This window comes from Condylura cristata, unplaced genomic scaffold, assembly GCF_000260355.1.
Source record: "Condylura cristata isolate star-nosed mole 26May11 unplaced genomic scaffold, ConCri1.0 scaffold00027, whole genome shotgun sequence".
Classification (NCBI taxonomy): Eukaryota; Metazoa; Chordata; class Mammalia; order Eulipotyphla; family Talpidae; genus Condylura; species Condylura cristata.
In genome coordinates, this window is record NW_004567128.1 from 10,436,265 (window position 1) to 10,461,139 (window position 24,875).

Below are 24,875 nucleotides of genomic sequence, written 5' to 3' on the forward strand. Positions count from 1 at the left end.
GACCAAATGCTACATCTTCACCCTCGGAGTTTAGCAGTCTGATTACTGATGTTAATTATGTAGTGATTTCTGGTATTAGCAAATGGGGAAAAATACCCTGCCTCGCCACGCTACATAATCACTGGTAATGTAGTGAATGCCCATGAAGAAAATGGATTAAGTGCGGCCCTTCTCAGTACCACTTAGAAATTCTTCTTCAAAAGCTGACTTCTGAGAGTATTGATCCAAAACATACCCTAAAGACAAAAGAGTGTAAAAACGAGTGTTCCAAAAGCACAGTCCCCAGACCAACTGAAGAGGATCACGTCAGGCCTGACTGGCCCAGGGCCACCGGAGACCTAGTCCTTGACACTGCGCCTCCATAGTGCCCAGAGGCAATTTTCCCCCCGGGGGACATGGTGACAACTGGAGATGTTTTCAGTTGTCACCACTTTGGCAGTGCTACTGGCATTTAGTGGGCAGAGAACTGCCTTTACACTGGCTACCCTCAAGCTGTGGCCATTTGCACAACTCAGATTTGCAAATGTTCTATTAAAGGGAATACACCGCACTGAACCTCAAAAGCCACAAGATGGCGCAATTCCCACAGTAACTAGGCACGTTAAGAGGCTCCCCTTTCAGGCCCCACAACTCAGAGCCAAAAATAACTTCGTTTTTGAGTGGTCTGTTGTTTTTTAACAAATCTAATTTAGTAAAAAAAAAAAAATGAAAAAGCCTTTAAAATTCAGACCACTTTAAAAGCTAAGTACAACTCAAGTTGGCATCTTAATTTGTACTGAGTATACACCTCCCATCAATGACCATGACCCAGCTAAAAGTACATTTTACACTGACCAGTATCCCACGCACATATATAACAAGCTCCACACAGTACCATTACTATACATGATGCATCCCAATCTTGCATTCTTTAAAGATTTACTTATGCATACAAGAACTGGAGTACAGGTTAGAGGTGCAGGGAGTATGAGGACTCACAGGAGACAGAGTGGGGCCTAGAACAGGTAGATCTACTGCAGTACACTGCTGAGGGGAGCAGTAGGTGGGACAGGAGAGGTCTGCTGCGCTGTGCCATGTGTGTCAGCTCCCTGGCCAGGGATCGAAATGCTGCAGTGACTAGCGATAGCTTGACAGCACTGAGACTCCAACCCTGCTCCACGAGGGAGGCCCTGATCATGCATTTTTTAAATACTGGCTACTACCCATCAGTAGGTCACCAGACTTTGCAAACATTTGTATAATTGATATAATCAAAGCCTATTTAGCAATACCTTGTCATATATAACTTTCATCTTTCGTTATGGTTTTGTTCATTTGCTTTACCCATATTATGCCCTATCCTCTATTAAAGATGTACAATTTCTGTCATCCAAAACCCAAAATACCCCTACTCTTTCTTTGGTTACTGTAATCCTCTCTGGGGTGTTAATTTCTCAATGCCTCCAGCTTACTAAATAGCTTGCAGAGGGCCTATTTTATTATAAGCCTCCATTTTTTTTTTACCATACACATTTTAAATAGGACTTGATTTTTAAGAGTATGCACAGTATACTCTTAAAACTGTTTCCCACACACACTCAAAATATTTAACCCACACAGTGAATCAAGTGACAGATTACAAGTCTAAAGCAAATGGAGAATGAAATAGAACCCAAAGAGAGGAATCTTCCAGGCTACTCCTAGAACTATCTGCTGGTCACTGATGGAGAAAGAGCCTCATACATGGACATTCAGGTAGCACACTTCTCCCATGTTATACCATCTGCCAGAAATGTGCCCACTAAAACAAAAGATTCCCAAATGCATCTCAGATTGAGCCCCTTACATCCAAATAATTTAATGACAATAGTTTTATCTAGCAGCAATGTAATTAGTCAAGTGCCCTTAAATCCATTTTTGAACTTACCAAAATGGTTGTTTCTATTTTTAATTCCTCTTTTCCTATTATAGTAAATCATTACTTGTTGCTAAGGAGGGAAAGAAAACACGTCCATTTAGAAAGTCAATCACAACTATAGCAAGTGTTTTATTCTAACAGAAAATTTAAATGCCAAAAGTATTTTAGTCATCCTCGTCTCTTGCGTTTGAAACCTGGTTGTGCTGGCACTAAGGCGTGTATGGGTGTATGTCTGTAATCACTAGTCGCACCTTACAACAGCTGGAAAAATGTATGAGACTCTAGACCTAGTCTGGGCCTACTCCATCTGTATCAGTTATACAATGAGCTTTGTAAAGTTATTTTTCCACTTGAAGCCCCACTTTCCTTACCAAAAAGTATAAAAATGATGTTGACCTCAAAGGGTGGATATAAGGATTAAAAGAGCACATACATTTTAATGTCATTAGCAAAGTGCCAAACGTAGTAGGAATATGGTATGTGTTGACCATATGTAAAATCCTTATTTTCCGTTGATTACATCCCTCCTGCAATTTTCTGGACACGATTCATGAACATCATGAGTTGCCCTGGGGTTCTTAACTAAATAAAAAATTCCTAATTACTGCCAAATGTTTTCATGTTTAATCATAAAGCCTTGAATTTGAGCTTGAGGTTCTTTCCTGGAAGCAGAAATCAGTAACTCAAACTTGTATTCTCCATGTCAAAATAAATATAAACTAACCTTCAGTATCCTCCTCCTGATGCACTTCATTCCACCTCCCTCTTACTCATCGTCTGCAAAGGAGCATAATGCTAAAAGTTCATTTTTCAGAATGTATGATAAAGTTAAGCACATTGTCACAAATTAATATTTCATAAAACATCAGCAGTGATAGCAAACAATTACACTCCTGTTTAAAGAGCAAGATAGGCAACTTGAAAGAAAGTTCACTCAGATCTAAAAAAATGACCCTAATTTTGGTTTTCACAAACATACTAACATTGGCTCTTCACAGCAAAAGTAGTAACAGTTTACTCCTTGGATAACAGACTGCCTCTCTGTATTACAAAAGAGAATATCGAGTATCATCCCAGTTTTGAAAAAGCTCAGCATTATCAGGAAAATGTTTGTTTCCCAAAGATACTTGTCCACCAAATGAACCTCACTAGCACCAGTGGGAGAAAAACTCACCTAGGAAGAGCTGGGTGCTTAGAATGATGCAACCCCTGACCATCCAGTCGTGGGAGGTGTGGCTTGTTTAAACGTTTTTCTTACCAGCAACCTCTTAATCACCTAACTGGTGGCCTCTTCCTGGTGCTCATCTTTTGTCAAATTCCATTGATGCCACTGGTCATACGCTCCATGAAATAGACTTGAGAGGCAGGACACTGCAGTTAGGAGTAGATAATCTAGATGCTACTAGAGCACTACCATTTAAGAGCCACCAATTAAGAAATAGAACCAGCTTGCTAAAGAGGACCAGCCAGCCACCCCCATTCCAACCTGCCCACCCCTCGGGGAAGGTGGCAGATGTGCCAGCCCAACAAACTTCCAGCTGAGCACAGCTGAATGACCCTGCCACCACTTGTAGCAGAACCACCTCATGAGCTCATGGAGGAGCTCAGTCACCCAGAGAATCAAATGTCTTCAGAAAGAGAAAACACCCTTCTCTGCACAAATCCATTGAAGAGAAAAATAAAAGTAGCAAAGGGAATGCATTAGCTTGCTCAGGTCCCAGAGGAAGGGACCCCAGCATCACGCAGGCACGAACATGCTAGTACGCACACTAGTGTGCACCTTAGAAAGAACCCAGTGATAAAGACACCATCTTCGAAGACTGCCCCCAAACTACAAGCATGGTAATAAATGCCTGACGTAAAACTGAGCTATCTGAGCAGAGACTTTTCAGTGTAAAACTGTCCAACTCACATCAGGAAGTGCCATGCAGGACACTTAGCAGTGCTGGTTGAAATCTCTCTATCCCTTCAGGAAGAGGACCAGAACACAAACACCTAGAACCTACTACACATGCTTCATAGTTCATCTTAAAAGTTCCATATTATAAACCTACAGTTCTTACAAAAACCTTTATTGACAGATTTTGTGTTAAGACTCTAATATCTAAAATTACCTGAATAAGTAATTTAGCTAAAAAAAAAAAAGCCGTTTTTTCCAAGTTCAATCTCAGAATTCAAAGACAGTCAATACTGTCATTTCCGACATTGAAATGATAGATGTTTAGGATAAAACTTGGTGACCTTCATGGAAACTGCTGATGAGTAAGTTAATTTGTGCTCAATTTTGTTCTGGAAGGTTATGTGAAAAAAATATTCAAAGCCTTTAACATGTACATACTACTTGACCTATATTTTCTCTACATTTTCCCAATAAAATAGCTACTTAAGGGTATTTACTGCAATACTACTTACAAATGCAAGAAGATTTCCTGAAAAAATTTCACTTCATACTCCCACACAAGTTCTCAGGGCCTATCCCTTCCATTATCCAACTCAAAGTTCCCACTGGGTTATAGGTAGAAAAGCACAATGTTTTTGCTGGCCAGGCAAAGCTCTGGATGACAGCAGTGTCGACTCTGGCACTACAAGGCACATCAGTGCGCACAGGCTGGAACCCTGAGAAACTGCACACCTCCAGAGCAGCTGGGCACTCCGACGTGCCGGGAAGCCTGCCAATATTAGCGCTGACTACAGCAAATAGTAACTGTGGATTTTGTTAAGCAGTGCAGCTAATTCTGTAGCACAGCCAAGACTGTAACCACTAAAGGATTGTGGTCCCCGTAATGATTACTTCGCTGGGGGGGAGGGGTTATAGGCTTATACCTCTGCAAATGTGTGTCGCCCCCAGAGATACAACAATGTAAATCAACTAACTTTACCTTGAGACTAAAAAAAATTGCTTACTTTGTAGGAGCACCTTTCCAGAAACTTTTTCCTTCTAAGCAGCCTGGTTTTCATCTTCTTCAAACTCAATCAACTGCGCATCCCATCACAGAACCGTCTCGCCTGAGACGCATAGCCCTTGGGGCTCCAAGGCGGCACCAGCACCGTGCCCATCTCCCTGGCTGTTCCGAGAAAGCATTAGTGCACAGGTCAAGAGTACCGCGGACCACACCGTCTGGTTCTGAATTCCAGCGCCACTCCTCACCAGCTGTGCAAGCCTGATTGAGTCACTTCACCTCGCTGAGCTTCAGTTTTCTGAGTGACTTAACCCTAAGAGGGTGGTAACAGAACCTACCTCATAGTGTTGGTGGAAGAAAGAAAAGAACTACCGCATATCAGGAGCTCAGGATGGCGCCTGCCTAGGACAAGGCTAGTGCTGTCAGCCTAAGCAGATGTTATTACTACTGTTGTTTTTCAATCAGATCTGTCCTGTCTAGCGCTGGCCTAGTATGCTGGAGAGCTGTCTGGTAAATGAAAGAAAAAACACATTCAGTAACATTTTTTTAAAAAAGAATGAGTGAACACATGATTCCAGGTTTCCTCACCTAGATCACCTTTGAACACCTATTTCTGATATGGCTTTGGACTGAAAGCCTCCTGCAAATTTTTACGAATAACCTATCTTTTGTCCAATCCCTTCCTCCCAAATTTCATCTACCCGTTGTTAACAACAAGAGCTGGAAAGTAGAGGGAGGCAAGAAATACAAAGGAAGCACAGAGGACCGATGGGATTTGGGTGACACAGGAGAATGGCAGCAAAGATCAGGCTTACCGAATGCCCTCTGCCCAGGGGCAGGAATCCATGCACATTAAGAGTCACAATAGAGGTAAGAAAACCTGTGTCCAGCCACATAAAAAGGCAATCTGCCCTGATTTCCTTGACAGACAGGCGATAACATGGTAAGCACACAAATAAAACTGTCTGGAAAGTATTTATTGTTTAATAACTCTTTACTCCTATGCCCCACCCAGCCACTCCCTCATTCTGCTTTTCTGGTCATTCTAAAAGCAGAACGCATTCTTCTCTATGAAGATGAGAATCAAACCAATACACCCAAGCAGGCCTTCCTCAGGTACTACACGTCACTCGGAGAGCTGGTCTGCAAGAAGCCTGCTTCTCCTAGGGCTCCACAACGTAGTCCTTTTTCAAGGCCACTGGAGTACTCATGGAGTTGAAATGCCGTTGCCCGTCTAAGTACAACATGGACTCTGAAACACAAGAGAGACACATCTGCAGAAACCTGCAGTACCTCGAAAACGAGCACACTCGGGAACAGCGGAAGCAATGAGCAGACAACGCCAGCGCTGAAACATACTATTGGGCCATGGCATGCGCAACATTCCACAGGGGAGCGGGCTACACTCTGCCACTCGCCTTCCGCCGCGCCAGTCTTTGACTGCTCCTGTTCACAGCTAGCACCTGCCTTTCGCACAACTGCCAGGTGGTGCAGCAGCAAGAGTCGCCTGAAGGTCATGAGGCATCCTGGCCTTCAGAGCTGAGGAGCCTCCAAAGCGAAATCTCAAGATACACCCCTACCCTGGCAGAATCAGTGTACTCCCTACAGCAACCTGAAGAAATGTTTACTCATCTGTTGTTGAACACGTTTGCTGAGCAATTCCTGAGCTAAGGACCTGGACGGGGAAGAAAACTAGCAGTGAATAAGAGAGCACCTGGTTTCCTACAGCCCCATAGTGTTGTTTACTTTCCACTGAGCCACATTCTTGAATGTTTCATATTTTAGTAGTTTCCACACCTTTGACATTCATACTTACAGTGGTTTTCTGACCAGGACGTTAGAAAGATTGACCATCTTCAAAAATATATGAAATTAAAATATCAGAGCAGACTCTAGCTATCAACGTGTACTTCCTAGTCACATTCACTTTTCCTCATCAATAACATTTGATAGTAAGCGGTATATCTGGCTATACCTAATAAGAAGAATCTCCTCACAAATTCTGTAACATCTCTTACGGTGACTGCCAGTTTTTATGTTCTGGCATTGGAAACTGGAGCTACAGTTCAGATCCTGGAGAAATGTGAAGGTAAGTGCACTCGTAGCGACAGAGGTTGTCTGAACAACCTCCTCAGCACTGGGCAGTTTAAAAAGTTCATAAATTCTGTCCACATATAACTAATATTGGGAATTTTTCTAGGAATCAAAGTGAATCACTTTTGAACAGTGACAATTTAACTGGAGAATGCTTTCCTTACAAGAGCTCTCTGTGGGGACCAGAAGCTGCTGCCTCTTACCTCCATACGTCCTGGGGAAAACCAAGGGCACTTCTTTTTCTGACGTGAATGTGAAGTGGAAGACATTGGTGGTCATGTGCTCTTTATCCTGAAGAGAGGCCACTTCACTGTGAACTCTGACTTGAATATAATTGCCCTGAGTAAAGCAAACCTAAGAGATCATACACTGCAGTTAGTTCATTGCCTCAGGAAGGGGGAAAAAGGCAGTCACACGAGAAATGGTGACTTTAGAACATAAAATTTTCTCTCCTAGGTTCCACTGTTAAAAACTGTATCTCATCTCTCATCACACACTTACCTGAGAAGAAAGAAACAGCAACGATCCAACCTCAACAGGCTTCTGAAACATGATATCATCCACTGCTACTACAAATGGTCGGGAACCACTAATGAGTAAAGATGAAATAAATTCAGATGATCTTGATTTTCTCCCCAACAATCAGCTACAGCAAAATTTAAATGCTCAACGACACCTGAAGACAGGGAAACAATCACAGCAGCAAGGAATGGAAGCGGTGCCAACTGTCACCAGATCAACATCAATGCCAAAGCCACCCTCTTTTCCCTTCTGCATATTCTCCCCTTTTTTTCTCAGTGAGTCTTTAATGTACTAACTTTCAAAATCAGAGCAACAGTCTTCTAAAATGAAGATCAAACCCAGCTGGTATCAGTGTGGTATTCATTTTAAGACACAACATATACTGCAACACATCCACATTGATGCAGATGTCTCATTCCGGTGGGAATGAAACTCAACATGTTAAGACAGCCTACATGTAGCTCACCCGAAGTTGCAAGCAGTAGCCCATCCAAGTTCGTAAGCTTTCCTCATAAGGAAACCACCAAAGATCCGATTGAAAATGTTCCGCTCCTACAAGACAGAAAACGAATGTCGATAAATACAAGCTCACAGCCATCATCATATACAGGACAGAGGATTTCTCCAACAGAACAGAAGGTCAGTTTAAGGGTGTGCTGAATCTCAGATGAGATCATGGATGCAAGTTATCGCACATAGAAGATTTTTAAGTAAATGGTAATACCTGAGGGTGGCAAATTTCCAAGCCCTTCAGTTTTGATTTCTCCATCCACACTGCATTAGGGGGCAAAACTCGACTATGAAAACTTACAGTCCTGCACAAAAGGAGATTTTATAATCGGTTAATGCCATAGTTTTGTTGCTGAAGAGTAAAATATTTGTAAACAACTCTCACTTATCAGTCAAAAGTGGCTCTGAAGAAGGCCAAGGTTTAAATGCTCTCCCCAGCTGGAACCTCACCACCCTAACTCACTTTGGATCCAGCGTGCTGAGAAACATCTCATGTATGGTTGTCCTCTCCTCGGCATTGGGAGCCACTTTCAGTAACGACATGGAGCTAAAGGCAATCCTCCTCCCTTTGTTCACTGGAACGAGGGATAATAAGGAGCTACAATCAGGAAGGGCGCAGGACAGCACTGGGGCTCCTGACCTGGGGTGTTTGGTCCCCACAGAGGCAGTATTGCAAGGTTCCCAAAGCCCAACAGGAAATGGTACATATGTCCCAGAGAAGGCCATCAAGGCCACACAAAATGGCCAGTGATTCTTTGCATCCAGCTGGAAATTCTGCTGGCTCTGAGTGAAACCACTTCTATAATCATCCCAACCTAGAGCTCTGACCAGCAGTTCTTTCACTAAAATGTAGATCCCATTTAATTAAAAATGAGAAAATAAAGGACTGCACTTAATAAATACTGCCTTATGGGTAAAACTGTTCAAAGTGTGAACAGTTTTTTCTGCGACACAAAAAATAAGGTATTTTTCATTTCAACAAATTCTTGACATGAGAAAGACACTTGGCTGGCATGAGGGGTCTACACCTAGTCTTAAGTAGTCTCCCCTGTGGTATAATTAATGTGCTTTTTAAACTTGTGTCTTATTATAAACAAATTAATTTACATTCTCCTTGTCTAAAAAGTTGTTCTTCCTCTGGACTTTCAAGGATGAGTGGATTTACATATGCCGGCCTAAAGAGAAGGACAAAAAAAGGAAAATTTAAGAGCCATTATCTATTAAAATGGAAACTGAACAATTGCATTCTGGTCTTAAAGTCTTTGCTATTCATTGTTTCATAATGCTACTGAATGCTTCACCCAAGAACTCTGGGCAATCAGGGAGGTTTCTGGTTACAGCCTTATCTGTACACTAAAAGCATTCACGTTATCAAGAGTTTAGTGCCTCCTGCCAAAATGTTTCACCTGATTCTAATCATGAAGAAACAGTTCAAAATAGGTTATTAAACATTCAACATGACAGCAGGCCTGGATACTGCAAAAATGTAAATATCTTAAAAGACAGAAAATGGCAGGGGGACTATTTTAAACAAACATAATAACCAAATGCAATAGACAATCCTTGATTCAGGGAAAGAAGCTATAAAAAATATTTTAGGGAAAACTGCCAAGTGTGAATAAGAATTACATGTTAGATAATCCAACTGTGTCACTGTTCAATTTCCTGGAGTTAACAAAGAAACTGAGGCTATACAGAATTACCTTAGTCTTGGGTGATACATGCTGAACTATTTGTGGATAAAGTGATCTAAAACTTACTTTCAAATGACCAGGGGGGAAATACTTTGAGAGAGAAGGTAAAAGAATAAGGCAAATGTGAAAGTAAATTGGTGAGTTTAGGTGAAGAGCCTAGCAATACTCATGGCACTATTCTCCCTTTTTCATCAGGTATAACATTTTTCAAGATGAAAGAAGAAAAAGGAGAGTTCCTCAATGTAATAGAATCCTAAGGTTTGATGAAAAAAACAATGAAAACAAGAGAAGTGAAATAAAAAAAGAGAAGTGCATCGGTTGAGAAAGCAGCTCCAGATAAAGCCCGCGTGTCGCCACTGCCAGCAGTGAAGCCGCTGGGGCTGGTGGATTAAAGTAAGCGGCTGTATTCTTTGTCCAGTCAGAGTCATCAGGGTATTTTGTTTTATTTAACTCATGTATCCACATCAGCTGTCCATACAGCAGAAAGGGACTTTTTTTTTTTGTTTGCAGACTCCTAACTCAAGCTTCTAATACAAATTAGAATTCCCACCAGCCTGTGCAAACAGCAATCCTGTAACATCACCTCCCACAATTTTAATTAATTTGAATGCCTCGGGTATAACTGTTAAAGAACCAAGAATTCTGGCCCTCCCTGGTGGCACAACAGGTTAAAGCACAGCACTATGAAGCTCGCTGAAGCCACTGCAGCATGAGTTCAATCCCCGCCCCAGAGGTGACCCACATGGAGCGGCAGAACTCTCCTGACCCGCCTGCTGCTCCCCTCAGCAGTGTACTTCCTTGTTCTGCTCCCCACACTGTCTCTGGTGAATCCTTTCACCCTCCACACCTCTGGCCTTACCCCAGTTCTGTATGCATAAATAAATCAATCTTTAAAAAAGAACAACTAAAGCATATATGACAAAAATGTTAAAACTACTAAGTCTAGGTGATGGATATATAGAAATTCATTTTCTCTCAAATTTTATCTCTTTGAAATCTTTCAAAATAACAAACTGGGGGGAAGCAATTACCCTTTATTTTCAGGATCACGAGCCACCATTACAAATGTTGCATCCAAAACTGGACAAAAGTCATTGTCCTGTAACTAAAGAACAAAAGAAAGAAAATGCAGATTAAGAAAGGCATTTACTGGGGCCACCTACTACAATTCTAACTGCTATCACGCATGTTACACCAAAGACTGAAGTTAGAAAAAGAAACTACATACTTAACCACCACCTACCAAACAGCTACCCTGCGCAGGCACAGAACACTGGGAGGGCGCACGTGCAGGCGGAGCCTGCAATCTAGCAGAGCCAGGCCTAAGCGGTGCACAGTGAGAAGTGCTGGGATGGACAGGCCCCAGGAGGCCCTTCTGCATCCCGATCACCTAACTGCACTGTGTCACACAGAATGCTGCTCTCCACAGGCCTCCCTGTGCTCACCACCACACAGACTGCCAGGAGGGTGCCCCACTGTGCTCACAGACACTGGTACTTCCAGGGCACTTCAGTGTGCCAGCTATCAGCATATGTCTGTGTTTCCTTCGACAGGTACAGGGCTCCCAAGAAGGGTTAAGCTCAGGTAAAATCTGAGGATGAAGCCAAATATTTACAATGTACACACCTTGAGATTTTAGGGAAGTCACATCATAACCTGAAGATGTATAGTAATAGGTTTCCTCTTCAACAAAATTCATGAGTCCTCATCACTGCTGCCTGGCCAGGCTCTTATTGCCTTCCCCTTTGACGGTCTCATCGCTTGGTCCAAGCCCACTGGCACTATATATACATAAGGGCCCCGTAGTGGAACCCAGATTTCCTCTAAATTGCTCACCAAATACTTGCCTCATACCAGCACCTTCTCCCCCAGAAACAGCGAACAACTTGGACATCCTGGAATACCCTAGGCTGTCAAATACCTCCCCTCTGTACCTTTGCCTGAAGCCTTTGCCGTGGCCACATTCCTCAAAATAAAACTCCTTCCACTGTCCCATCCTCTTGCCCTGGCACATCTCATCATAACCGCCTTTGTTTGGTCTACTGACAGTGGTTCTCATACCACACCTCAGGGGGCACTTGAAAAGGTGTTGGGCTGATTTTGGTTTTGCAGGACATTACTAGTGGGGGCACAATGCCTGGAAATGCAGGGAGCAGTCCCAAAACAAGGAATTTGCCCACATCTAATGTCAACAGTGTCTGTGGCAAGAAATGCTACTCTGGCATAACAATTTATTGATGTGCCTGTCTCCCCACTGCACTCCTTGAGGACAAACACGATTTCTATTCACATCTGCATCCCTGGAACTCAGCACAGACTGGCAGATTGCCGACCAATGACTGCCAGTGGGTGGACGGACAGATGGACGGATGGAAAAGTGAGTGACACAGGTGATCAGGGAGCACTACTAGAATGTAAACTTTAAGCAACTGCAACTTCCTCTATTTTTCTTACTACCAGAGAGTTAGCACAGAACAGGCACTCAATAAATAATTGAATGTGAAATAAATGTCAGGCAGGAAGTACACTAGGTGACTCCCACTCAGATCCTGTGGCTCAGGAGAACACAGTCCAGTGCAAATACTTTAGAATTCCATTAACAGAAAAAAATATATTTGAAGAGCAGGCCTACTGAATACCCTAGCAAACTTTTAAAATAAGGTTTCACAATGAAAATTTAGATATAAAACTGAATTATTTCATATTATTATCTTCTTTGAGGTACATTCTCATCGAATTTCTTCATTCCCTCATAATAGCTATTCTGAGTTTTGTTCATAAGAGGGGCTGTTCCTACCTGCTGTGAGAATCTAAGTGACTATCAGGGATTAGACTGTGACCCCCAAAGAGATATGCTAAAGTCCAAACCCTCAGTACCTATGAAGATAACTTCATTTGTAAATGGGTCCCTGCAGATATAACCAGTTAAGATGAGGTCACACTAGAGCATGACTGAGCCACAAACCCAGTATGACCAAAGTCCTCAGAAGGGGAGGAGAGACATGGAGACACACCAGGGGAAATGCCATGTGATGGTGAAGGCAGAGACTGAGCGTCATAGCTGCAAGCCAGGGACTGCCAGCAAACCACCAGTTTAGGAAGCAGCAAGGAAGAATTCTCCCTACAGGTTTCAGAGCAGAGGCAGCAAGGCCCCGCCAAGACTGTGATTTTGGACTTCTAGTCTCCAAACTGTGAGAAAATTAATTTCTGTTAAGTGACTTGGTTTGTCTTACTTCATTATAGCAGCCCTAGAAAACTAATACAGTGACTAGCCCCATTCATGCTTTTGGAATTCTCTTGGGGATAACCAGAAACAAGCCCCTTAACATGGAGCTACATATGATTAAAAGTAGTGAATACTATAAAAATGGAGCTTCCATATGACCCAGCAATCCCACTCCTAAGTATCTACGCAAAAGACAAAAACACTGATTCACAAAGATACCTGCACCTCCATGTTTATTGCTTATTTACAATAGGAACGACATGGAACCAACCCAAATGCCCAAAAGTAGATGACTAGATTAAAAAGATGTGGTACTCCTGTTCAGCCAAGTATTTTCTCATTTGTTCTCTTGGTAATTTGTTTTGCTTTGCTAAAGTATATTTAAACACATCTAAAATGAGGTAGGGCATGACATTAGTATCAATATAAAACTTGTATATTTATTATCTATGCTAAATATTTTCCTGATGTTTAGCAGACACATCACTAATTCTTAAAATGTTTTGAGACTCTTCTTGTGTGCTTTGCAATTGTATATTAAATTTTCTTGTTCATTGCTATGGTAAAAAAAAAAAGATGTGGTACATATACACAATGGAATATTACTCAGCAATCAAAAAAAGATAAACACATGCCTTTTGTAGCAACATGGATGGAGCTGGAAGGGATCATGCTTAGTGAAGTAAGTCAGAAAGAAAAAGAAAAATACCGGGTGGTTTCACTTATAGAAGGAGCAAAAAGGACCAGGGGAGAAAATAATAATAATAATAACGAACAACTATATGCCAGAGACATTTTGTGGGGGTGGAGTGGGGAATGGGATCAAAAGCAGGGGTGGGGGGAGGGAGTGCACTGGACTGTGGTGATGGCACAGGGTGATTTGTTGGTGGGAAACCCACAGGGATCACAGCTGAGATGGCAAAAGGCACAGAATGATGTCAAAATAAACTATTATAATAAAAATTTTTTAAAAGTAGTAAATACTAAAGGTAAACACCAAATAATGCATCACCTTTGTCCAGGATGAGGCTATTAATAATCCACCATCTATGAGACATGTGCTTCTGTTTTTCCACGATTGGTGAGCTGTATACTTGTCTATGGATACACATGTAAAAATGCCTTCCTTTCACTAAGACTACCTAGTTGTACTGAAACAAATGGGCAATCTGAGGAAACATGCATACCTGAAACATCTGCATCTTCACTTCCATGGATGTTTTGCCAACCCAGCTAACATGGCCACTGAACTTGATGTCCTGTTCTGGGCTTAAGCACTTCTTACACAAATCTGCAAAAGAGAAAATCAGCCTGGATCTAAACTATACCAAAATGTCCCTGTACTGTAAATGGACAGTTTCATTTGAAATTTTGGCAAGTTCTACATTTCTTTCTTGTTTTCAAAACAAAAAAATAACTTTTGACCTACAGAAGTAATCTGTGTTGTTGTGGAAAATGTAGAAATGCAAAGTATACAAAAAATAAAACTGGAATAATACAAAACCCTCTACCCAAAGTATAATAAATGTCCTGGCATATAACATTCTCCATTTTTTCACATGCATATAAACATAAACATTTCTCATAAAAGGAGACTATTTTCTCTACTCTCAATAATAGCTTATTAATTCTAAGATTTTTAATATGCAGAGAAAATAATATTGCTTACCAATCTTGTCCACCAAGGCTGTAACTATTGATAAAGGCGACATCCCATTTGAATGATTTTTGTTGTGCATGTAGCAAATAAGAACTGTAAGGAAATAGGTCACCAAATAAAGGAAAAACAAAAGTATTTCTCAATATTTATAATTTACTCCCTGAAATTCATAGAAAGTATCCTATTTTGAAGATCCAACCTCCCCATATTCCACCAGTGATCTGAACCTAGGATCAAAGACTTTTATATGAAGAAATTTAGATATACTCTAAATAAAGAATCTTATCAACTTCAAATTTGATGAGGAAACCAAAGCCCAGGCCCAATAAATGACTTGTCACCGCTCCACAGAGATAGTCCTAAGTCAGAAAAAGACCCAGCATGAACCTGACCACATCAATGAGACATCTTCAAAAAGATGAACAAATCACAAGACTCGGCTACCTCTTTTCCTCCTGCTACTTTCCTGAGCCAACGATTTTACTTGGTTATCCCTCCTCCCCCTAAGACCCTCAGCTCCTGTACAACCCTGCAGTTATCTGTTTACTTTCCATATCTAAAATGGTGTACTTCTGTGTTTAGAGGCCCCTTGCTTCCCCTATAATTCATTCAAACAGGTTTCATCAGCCATCAGGAAAGGCATGCGCACAACAAATATTAATGACATTGTACCTGCTTAAGGATCCACAGGGAGAATAAAGAAGCTAAAGGCAAGAAATTCCATTTAAAAGCTTTTGTGGGGGCCTCCCTGATAGCACAAGGGTTAAATATAGCACTATCAAGCTGGGGGGGGCTGACCCACATGGCACAGCAGACCTCTCCTACCCCGCCCGCTGCTCCCCTCATCAGTATATTTCAGTAGATCCGCCTGTTCTGCTCCCCACTCTGTCTCTGGGAAAACCTCTCACCCCTGCAGTTCTGGTTACACCTCAGTTCTTGTATGAATAAGTAAATAATTTTTTTAAATAATAAATTTATTTTTACTATATAGCCATAAATGATGAAATACAGCAATCTGGAGGGGATTTAAGAGATGTACAGCAAAGTAAGTCAGAACAATAAAAACTAATGCTGGATATTTACATAGCAGACAATCTGATACTTTCAAGAACCAGTGGACATCAATAAACATGCTGAGGGAATCTGAAGTTAAGAGGAAGGGGAGAGGAAAAGGGACACAAGGGATGGTGGAGAAGAAAACTTTTAAAATAACATGAAATAAGCAGTAATAGCTAAGTAAAGGGACAAACCAGAATTATACATCATTTGTTAAGATGCAACATCCCTTTTGTGACGTTCCTGCCAAAGATGCATGTCTTAAATCTAGTCATGAGTAAGCTCAAACAAACCCAAATTGAGGGACATTCCAAAAATAATGTTCAAAAGCATCAAGATGATGAAAGTCAAAGCAAGACCAGGGATCTATTCCTGATATGACAAGCTAATGCAACGTGGGATTCAGAGGAGATCCTTTTGCTACAGAGGACCATTGGTAGAGGCTTGGGGTCAGAGGTCAGACAGTCTAATGTAACGGCAGTATTAACTTCTGGATTTTGATGGTTTTACTGTAGACAGTAGGACTATATCCTTGTTGGTAGGAAATATACAGGGAAATATTTGAGGGTGATGTGCATCATGTTAGCATTATACTCGCTCGTGATTCAGGTAAGAACAATTCTTTATATTGTATTTGCAATTTTCCTGTGATTTAAGGCTTTCTAAAACATTTTTAAAAGTATTACCAGATTATAACACTGTTAAAATAAGAATCAACATTTTCAGGAGGAAAAAAAGGTGACAATTCAGGCCCTCCCTGGTGGCTCAAAGGGTTAAAGCACAGCACTATGAAGCTAGTTGCAGCTGCTTCAGCTCAAGTTCAATCCCCGGGCAAGGAGCTGACCCACATGGCGCAGCAGGCCTCTCCTGTCTTGCCTGCTGCTCCCCTCAGCAGTGTACTTCATCCATCTGCCTTTTCTGCTCCCCACTGTGTCTCTGATGAATCCTCTGACCACTTCTGTACCTCTGGCCTGTACCCCCCGTTCTGGATGCAAAAATAAATAAATCTTAAAAAAAAAAAAAGGTGACAATTCAAAGGTAGTAGACGTCCTTCTTTTTCTGCTTTTAGAAGATCCTCCTTTGTTCAGATTAAAGACTAAAATGCCCCCTCCAGTCACAGGACTCAATGCATAGGTTTAAGTGTTTATTAAGAAATATTAAAATAATACCAGTACCTCCTAAGCTGTCAAGATCCTCAAGAATTCTGCCAAATCTGTGAAATAAAGAAAACACTGATTAAGTGACAAATCACGGCAATCTCCCTTTAAAAAAACCACTTTGAAGTGATGACTGTTCTAAAATTGACTGTGGTGATGATTGCACAACCCTCCAAATAAACTAAAAGTCACAGAATTACACTTTAAACAGGTGAACAGCACAGAGTGCAGATTATATCTCAAAATCTTAACAAAGAAAGGAAATAAAACAAATAAACAAGACAAATAAAAACAGAACCGTGTTACCTTACGGTGTGCTGAACCGTCAAGTATTTCTCTCGTAATTTGGGCTCGCTGCCCAAAGGCAAGAGAACATCAACATAGCTGTCTCGCATTCTCCTAGCTGGCAGTTCTTTCTGTGATTTAGGCAGCAAACTATGAAGTAATTTCCTTTGCTCCATTGCTTTAACATGGTCTCTGAGAAGAAAGGACGCAAGCTTCATGAAACACGGGAGCAGCACAGCCCCGAAGTTCTCAGTGACACAGACCCCATCAAGGAACAAGGGAAGCTATGAACCTACTCATGACCCTTCCTCCCCTCCCTTCCCACCTGCCATTTGGCAAAACTGAAAATTTTCAATATGCTTTATTAAGCGTGTAGATAAGAAAATATACTTAAAAGTAATATAAATATCCCAAATAAGCCATATATAGTCACTCTCATACAAAAGTATGCACAAGAATAGAATTTCTGAAATTAAATGAAAAATGCAGAGATGGCCACAACAGAATATGTAGATGAGCCGGAGAATGACATGGCCACTGAACTCCAAGTTCCCACTCCTCACCTTACAATTCCCACATTTTCTGGGCCCCAGCACTCACTCTCACTTTTGCATGCATGCACATGCGCTCACTCGCTCTCCCCCTTCATCTTCAGAAACGGGAGACAGAAGAAAGAAATGGAGTACATCCAGAAGAAGTGCAGAAGGCAGAAGGAAAGGTAAGGAGAAGAACATGGACAGGAAATAAAAAAGAAGTAGAGAATGTTAAGGTGGAAAAGAAAGAGAGGCCAGGGGTAGGGAACTAAAATGTTGATGCTATCATTAATTGAGAAGGCTTTCTAAGCTTCACCTGTAAAGTATTATTTCTAGAAAGGTTTAGCCTATAAAAAATGCAGGGAATACAACAGAAAGTTACATGGCACTAAGTAAATCCAGAATGTGGAACATTCTACAAGACAAATGGTTTGACCTCTTTTTAGTCAAGCTAATGGGAGAAAAGAAAGAGATGTAACTGTCCTTGTTATAGATTAGGGGAAACTAAAGAGTCACAACCACCAAATGCAATCTTTAATTGGTTCTTAACATTTCTTAAAAAGCTATAAAGGGAGCCCTCCCCGGTGGCACAACGGGTCAAAGCACAGCACTCTGAAGCTACCGCAGCCACAGCACCAAATTCGATCTCCGGCCAGGGAGGTGACCCACACGGTGCAACAGACCTCTCCTGACCTGCACCCGGCTCCCCTCAGCAGTGTATTTCAGCACATCTGCCTGTTCCGCTCCCTACTCTGTCTCTGGTGAATCCACTCACCCCCCAACACCTCTGGCCTATACCCAGGTTCTGTGTGCATAAATAAATCTTTTTTTTTAAAAAAAAAAGCTATTTTTAACTGTGGGGTACAGTTAAAAAATTCTGAATATAGATGAGTAATATACTGTCAGGATATTATTGTCAATTTCATTATTTAAGAGAATGACTTGTCTGTTAGACATATACATACAACTTGTGATTTTGCTGTGTATATTTATTGAAGAAACATACTTGAAATATAATGATAGCTGTAATTTACTTAGAATTAGTTCAGCCAGTATATTTCCATTGGTAACCCTGGCAAACTGTTAATAAACATAAAATTCAGACAGTGAATAGAACAGGTATTCATTCTTTCTATTTCTCAGTAAACTGAAATTTATCTTCATATCTTTTGAGATATAATCTATATATTATATTCGATAATTTATAACATGACATACTAACTTGTTATATTTTTATACTGCAAATTTTTCATGTAAGGACTCAATAAGTCATAGACAATTCTTATACCAACAATAGGTTGGTACAGAAATATGTCTCGTGAACACTCAGACTTTATATTATCTCATTTTAACCTCAAAATTCTGGATATCAAGAGGATATTATCCTATCTGCAGCAGGGAAATACTGAAAGAGGAAAACTGTAAGAGAGACTTAGTTAATTATATAGTTGAACAATGAAGGAATTAGGTTACATGAAATAAAAAGCCAGAAGATTTGGGTTTGAGTCCCAAACCCTAATACTTAATCATTCAATCTCCCCAAATTCCAGTTTCCTATGTAAAAAGAGAATAGGAGCACATGCCATAAGCATGTCCCAAGTTTTGTGGAGAATCAGTGCTGTAAGGTACTTTGAAAACTGCAGAGTAGGTTTAAATACATTATTTTTTGTCAACAATATATCAACTGACAAGAATGTTCATTGTTGGTCTTCCCCAACCCCCAAACTATGTCTGAGCTCAAAGCCCCCCATCCCTGCAATGGGATCATAAATGGCCCTCAACACAATCACACACAGCACTTTAGGGGTGAAAGAATGAATGAGTGCATACCTCCAGTCTTTGGATGCTCCTACTATCTCCCGCAACTTATCTCGAACTGAAACAAAAAGAGGTGATTCCATGAAATGAGATAGGAGAACTGGATTATGGCAAAGAGCTCACGAACCATGAAAAGCGACTAAAGCATGCAAAAGCTTGAAAGATGCGTGAATGTCCATGTAATGCCACAACAAACAGCTCAGGAAAAGAATCTAGCCTCTGCTTTCTAAAAACCTGAAACAACTATACTCTCCTTAGTGCAGAAAAGAGCACACTGGAGTTCATAAAACCAGGCAAAACCAGTTATTCATTGGATGGGACTGTATCAGTGATGGTACATGAGTCCCCTTATGGTAGAGCTACCATGACAGAATCTTCACCTATCTTGTGAGCAGCAGTAGATCAAAGTACTTAATTCAGGGACTAGCACTAATTCCAAATCTGAGTCTCATTTAATTGATTTCCACTTATACTATCCTAATCATTAGAAAAGTTTAAGCCAGAAAAATAAAGCTGACTCTGAAATCAAGAAAAGGCAAGCATGCAATTTAATTTTAATTAATGCCTGCTAGCCAAAAATGCAAGAATGAATTAGTGTGAAAAAATCTAAACACTTATAAAATTGATACTGATTACCGTGATTCACATGTATAGGTGGAGGTGCTATATGGATAAAAGGAAAATAGGTTAGCAGTAATTCAAAACTAAAAAATCAAGGCTTTAAGATTTCAAATAATATGTTAAGTTCATGTTTTTGTCTAGCATCTCAACATATATATTCCAGTTATAGGAAATTTACTATAGCAATTCTTCATCCTTCAATAACTAACTGATCAAAATAAAAAAAAATGGTCAGATTAATATGCACTTTAACTTTCAAGAAAAAACTGGCTGATTTTACTATCGAACATGTATATACCATAAACTTGGTGAAACTCCAGTTATAGTCAAATAAGAGAACAGCCAAAAAAACCTATTAGTAAATTAGTCTTATTTCTCATATTTCCCCAAGTGCCTTACATAAAGGAGCAGTCAGAAAGTAACCCCAAACAGTACAGACACTACTGATGCTTGCTGATATAAAATGATTATTACGGGTTTAGTCATTATGAGAAGAGGTGGGTACTAGGGCCAAAAAGGAAAAAAGAATTTTAAATTATAGATACATATTTATTTAGACGCATGAAACCATAATTTTAATAATAAACAATACTTCTAAGCATATAAGATTAGTAACTGAAATTAACTTCAATCAAACATCAGTTAACAAGGTCCCTTTAACAAAACTGGACTAGCATTTAGTTGGTACAAGTGAAGGGGCAGGCTCTTATTTATGCATTCAGTCTCTTTCTATGCCTTCTCTTTAGGTATCTATGCACAGGAAGTGGAAATCACCTAAATTAAAAAGCTTAGTCCCTGGGCCCTCCCTGGTGGCATAGCGGATTAGGACACAGCACTGCAAGCAAGCCGCAGCTGCTTCAGAGTTCGATTCCAGCCCTGGAAGTGACCCACAGATCTCTCCTGTCTCTCCCACTGCTCCCCTCAGCAGTGTACATCGATCTGCCTGCTCTGCTCTCACTCTGTCTCTGTGAACCCTCTCACAATCCCTGCACCTGTGGCCTGTACCCCCGTTCTGTATGCATAAATAAATATTAAAAAAAAAAAGCTTAGTCCCCTTGCCTCTTAGGAACCAAAGTTCAAATTCTAACTGTGATTTTTATCCAAAAATATCCTGGTCATTTTATAAATGAGAAATTTATGAAAAGATCTACCTTGAGTATGCCCCACTTACTTGCCCTAAACTATTTCATCCCAGCCTCCCAAACAAATAAGGGTTTTTTCACCGTATGAGCCTAAAAGGAAAACACCCAAGCTTGCCTTCTTGGATGCTCAACACTGTCTGTTTCTCAGGATTCTGGGATCCACGATTCAGCCCTCTGACAGGAATAAACAGTCCCTTGCTTGAGGTACAAAACCTACAAAACAAGATAAAAACCATGAGAGAAAGTTCCATGTCTTCTTCCCCAGCAACTCCAAAGACAGTTATCTCCTCCCAGAGCACTTGGCCATCCTATGCATTCCCTCAGGAGACCGTCTTACAGGGGCTGACATGTTGCTAGTGTATGTGTATTTGCAAGGAAGCTACTCCAACAAGAGTGAACATTTCTTGAGAGTACACACCAAGCAGGCAGCTATCTACAAAATAAGTAAAAGATACCAACAAGGTTTAATCGATGTATTATTCTCTTTCTACTTTATTAGTATCAGAAGCCCAGAATCAATGTGGTAAGCAGCTGAGCAAGTTAAGTATGAATAATTTTTTTTTCAGCTGGCATGAAAATAGTTTATTGGGGAGAAGAAAGGGATGGGAGAGGGGGAACAATTTATTTTTTTTATCACATCATATATCCGCAATAAATAAGCTCAACCCAATTATAAGTTAATCAACTTTGAAAGAGAATTGAACTAGAATTTTAAAAATGGAAATAATCCTTTTTAGAATCAAAGTGTACTGGACTTAGAAATTCCCTTCTTTCTGCTATCTCAGAAAACCATTATTCTGCAACTGAATACTTTCGAAAAACACACTGGATCCCAGAATCCTGAAAAAGGTAATATTTTCCACTGCTTTAGCTAAAAGGACAAAGTTATATCATACCCTCATCATATAAATTAGCAATTATAATTGATACAGAAGATGTATCCAGGAGAACAAACAAGATCTAACTGTTTGAATACTCATCACCAACTACCAGCAGGTATATAACCCATCTCACTTTTTAGGTAAATATGCAATCATTTTGTTTGGCGACCTTAAACAGCAGCACTTTCTGAATAGTGATAAAAACCATCATCCTGTAGGTGTGAGAAGCAGTACAGTCAAAGGGTTAAGAACCAGCGCATGCTGTGTGTTAACTGAGAGACCCTGGACAAGTTACCTAACTGCTCTGACCTTCAGTTTTCTCATCTGTAAAACAAGGATAATAATAGTACCTATCCCCTAAAACTGAAACACGGATAAAGAAGTAAACACATGTTAAAACCTCAGGGGCATGCCAATTACACAAAGAAGTCCTCAAAAAACTATTATTCCAGAAAGTCATGCTTCTCTAAACTCTCCCATAAAAGTTTAAAAAGGACAAGAAAATTAGGAAGCACAAACCAGGCATTATGCTAATCATTTCTAAAAGGAGATCAAATGGACATAATTAATGCTCAGAAATTCCTGGACCAGTCTACTTGGAAACCTGGTCCTTCAACGCTGTTCTCTGCATACTGCCTTAAGAAATTCGGAAATATACCACTGCAGAACAACAAAAGTATAATCTGAACATATTTTTTAAATGTTGATTTTACTAATCAGATACTAATACTTTCTATTATACTGTGCACACAGAATTCCGCTTATGGTAACGTTTCACTACAATTTTCTACTAATAATCTGTTGAAAACTGTGGCCCCTCCCATGGGGAGGAGGGGGGTACAGAAATGCATTTTCACTAACACAAAAAATTATATACACTATTTCATGGCTGGCAGGGAGTCACTGAAGTCATCAGAAGACGTGAATAGCACCTTAGCCCCTAAATGAGGGTGGGTGTCCAGGCAAGTGTGCAGTACGGTAACATGCGACACAATTCATCTGGCCTTCACTCACTCTAGAAAGTGTCTCAATTTAGAAATTAAACAAAGTCTGGAGACTCTTGTGAATCTGAAAAATAAAGGCTTTGTACAAAGTTTTTTTTTTTTTTTAAATAAAGACTGCTCACCAAATAGCCTAATCATCTCTGACAGTCTGTATTCACTCTAAACTCCTCGCTCGCTAGACGCAGGGGGACCTTACAAACTGTTCTGAAATAGTCTAACAAGGCTTTTTCTTTTAACTGCTATAAACAAGAGAGACAGAACGAACCCTTGACAAGTGACAGCAAAGTCCACAGAGACAGTGAGAGATCCGGGAGCCCCATGAGAAGTGATGGGTTCAGGGCCAGCGGCACTCGCCGGGAGCCCGCAGGGATCAGGGCGAGCGAACAGCAGACGCACGTGCGGGGCAGAGCGGGGGCTGCCAAAGTAGAACAAGGGGCAGCCGCGGCCGTCGGGTGGCCGGGAGGGCGGGACGCACACGCCCGGGGTGTCCAGGACCCCGGCCTCCACTGGGATCGGCTGGGATGTTAACGCAGCCAGAAAGCCCTCCCCCGCGTCCAGCGGGCCCAGCAAAGCCTCCCTCACCGCAGCGCATTAAGGGCAAAATCCCAATCAGCCGCGGGGCCCGAGTCACAGCGCCTTCAGGGCCTGCGGGCCCAAAGGTGGCCCGCAATCTGTGCCCCAATCGGACACTCCCTCCGAGACCGGGTCAAGCACTTAACCCTACAACTCTTCTTCCAAGGAGGCCAAAAGGCTGGTCAAGCAACGCGGCGCTCCGGCCAGGGGCTACCCCCAAAACGACTTCCAACCACACTCATGATGAGCAGAGAGAAAGGAATTTCAGGGAACGCCCAATCTCCCCCCCTTGAAGTGCCGCTTCGCGTCTGAGTCCCAAAGTGTGAGATGGAGGGCGCGGGCCCCACTCTAGACCCGCGCCGGGGGTCGCGGCCTCAGAGCCTTTCCCTCCAGGCGCCACAGAATTAGTCCCGCCCGCCGGCCGCCCCTCCCCTCCCGCCGCCAGCCGCTACCAGGAAGGGCGTGGGCGCCCCCCGGCCGGCGCCCCCGGGGCCCAGAGTACCTACCGCTGCGCCGCGCGCCTCATCGCGCCAGGCCACAGTGCACAACGCCAGAGAGAGACCCAGGCCCCAGGCGGCGCTCGGCCGACTGAGGGAAGCCGAGAGCGCGAGAGGACGCGAGCACGAGCGGGAACCCTGACCTCACTCCCCACGACCGCACCCTCGCGGCTAGGCCCCCCCCCCCACCGCACTGCCCTGGGGCGTGGCCTCACGGGCCGGGGGCAGAGCGGGTGGGCCCGGGGGCGGGGCTCGCGGCTGGGGGCGGGGCCACGCTGAGCCCGCAACCCCGCTCACTGGCTGAGACCTGGGGTCCGTCTCCTTAAGCTTCCGACTCTATCAACAACGCTAACGCGGGCTGCTAGTGGGAGCACCAGGCTGTCCCCACGCAGTTGATTAAATGCACCTGGTAGCTTAGCCGCACGGCGTGTGACATGGAGGCGAGGTGAGGCTGAATACTCAGATCTGGTCTCTCTTGTCCCGCTTTACTAAAGGCCATGTGACCTTGACCCCCACCCCTAGCCGGGGTCTGCGGTTCTTGCCCTTTTAGCTGCACACTGAAATCTTCCGGGCAGATTTCCAAAATGCCGAAGCCTGGGCCGCACCCTCTCGAAATTCCAACTTAGTCACGGGTGCGGCCTCGTCTTCAGAATATCTAAAGGCGCCCCAGATGATGCTGACGGTTGCAAAGATTGGAATCACTGACCTAAAAAAAAAAAAAAATCCTTTTAATCTTGGCCTGCCCCCTAGCGTTTGACAGTTGATGATCTGTTTGGTCCAGAGAGATTCAATGCCAGAATTAAAG

At 42.0% G+C, this 24,875-nt stretch overlaps 1 protein-coding gene across 1 annotated transcript; it reads right to left on the minus strand.

Moving 5' to 3' along the window:
- Nucleotides 1–5,753: 5,753 nt before the first annotated feature.
- On the minus strand, nt 5,754–24,239 carry ACOT9 (acyl-CoA thioesterase 9). The gene is made up of 16 exons (XM_012730391.1): nt 24,080–24,239; nt 21,231–21,328; nt 19,989–20,015; nt 19,365–19,410; nt 17,023–17,193; nt 16,735–16,772; nt 14,513–14,596; nt 14,031–14,134; nt 10,649–10,722; nt 9,031–9,098; nt 8,387–8,498; nt 8,138–8,228; nt 7,880–7,965; nt 7,393–7,480; nt 7,095–7,245; nt 5,754–6,049 (listed from the first exon to the last, which is right to left on the minus strand). Exons 1-16 carry the CDS (start codon nt 24,097–24,099, stop codon nt 5,961–5,963), a joined length of 1,347 nt encoding a protein of 448 aa, XP_012585845.1. The 5' UTR covers nt 24,100–24,239; the 3' UTR covers nt 5,754–5,960.
- Between the last annotated feature and the right edge of the window lie 636 nt (nt 24,240–24,875).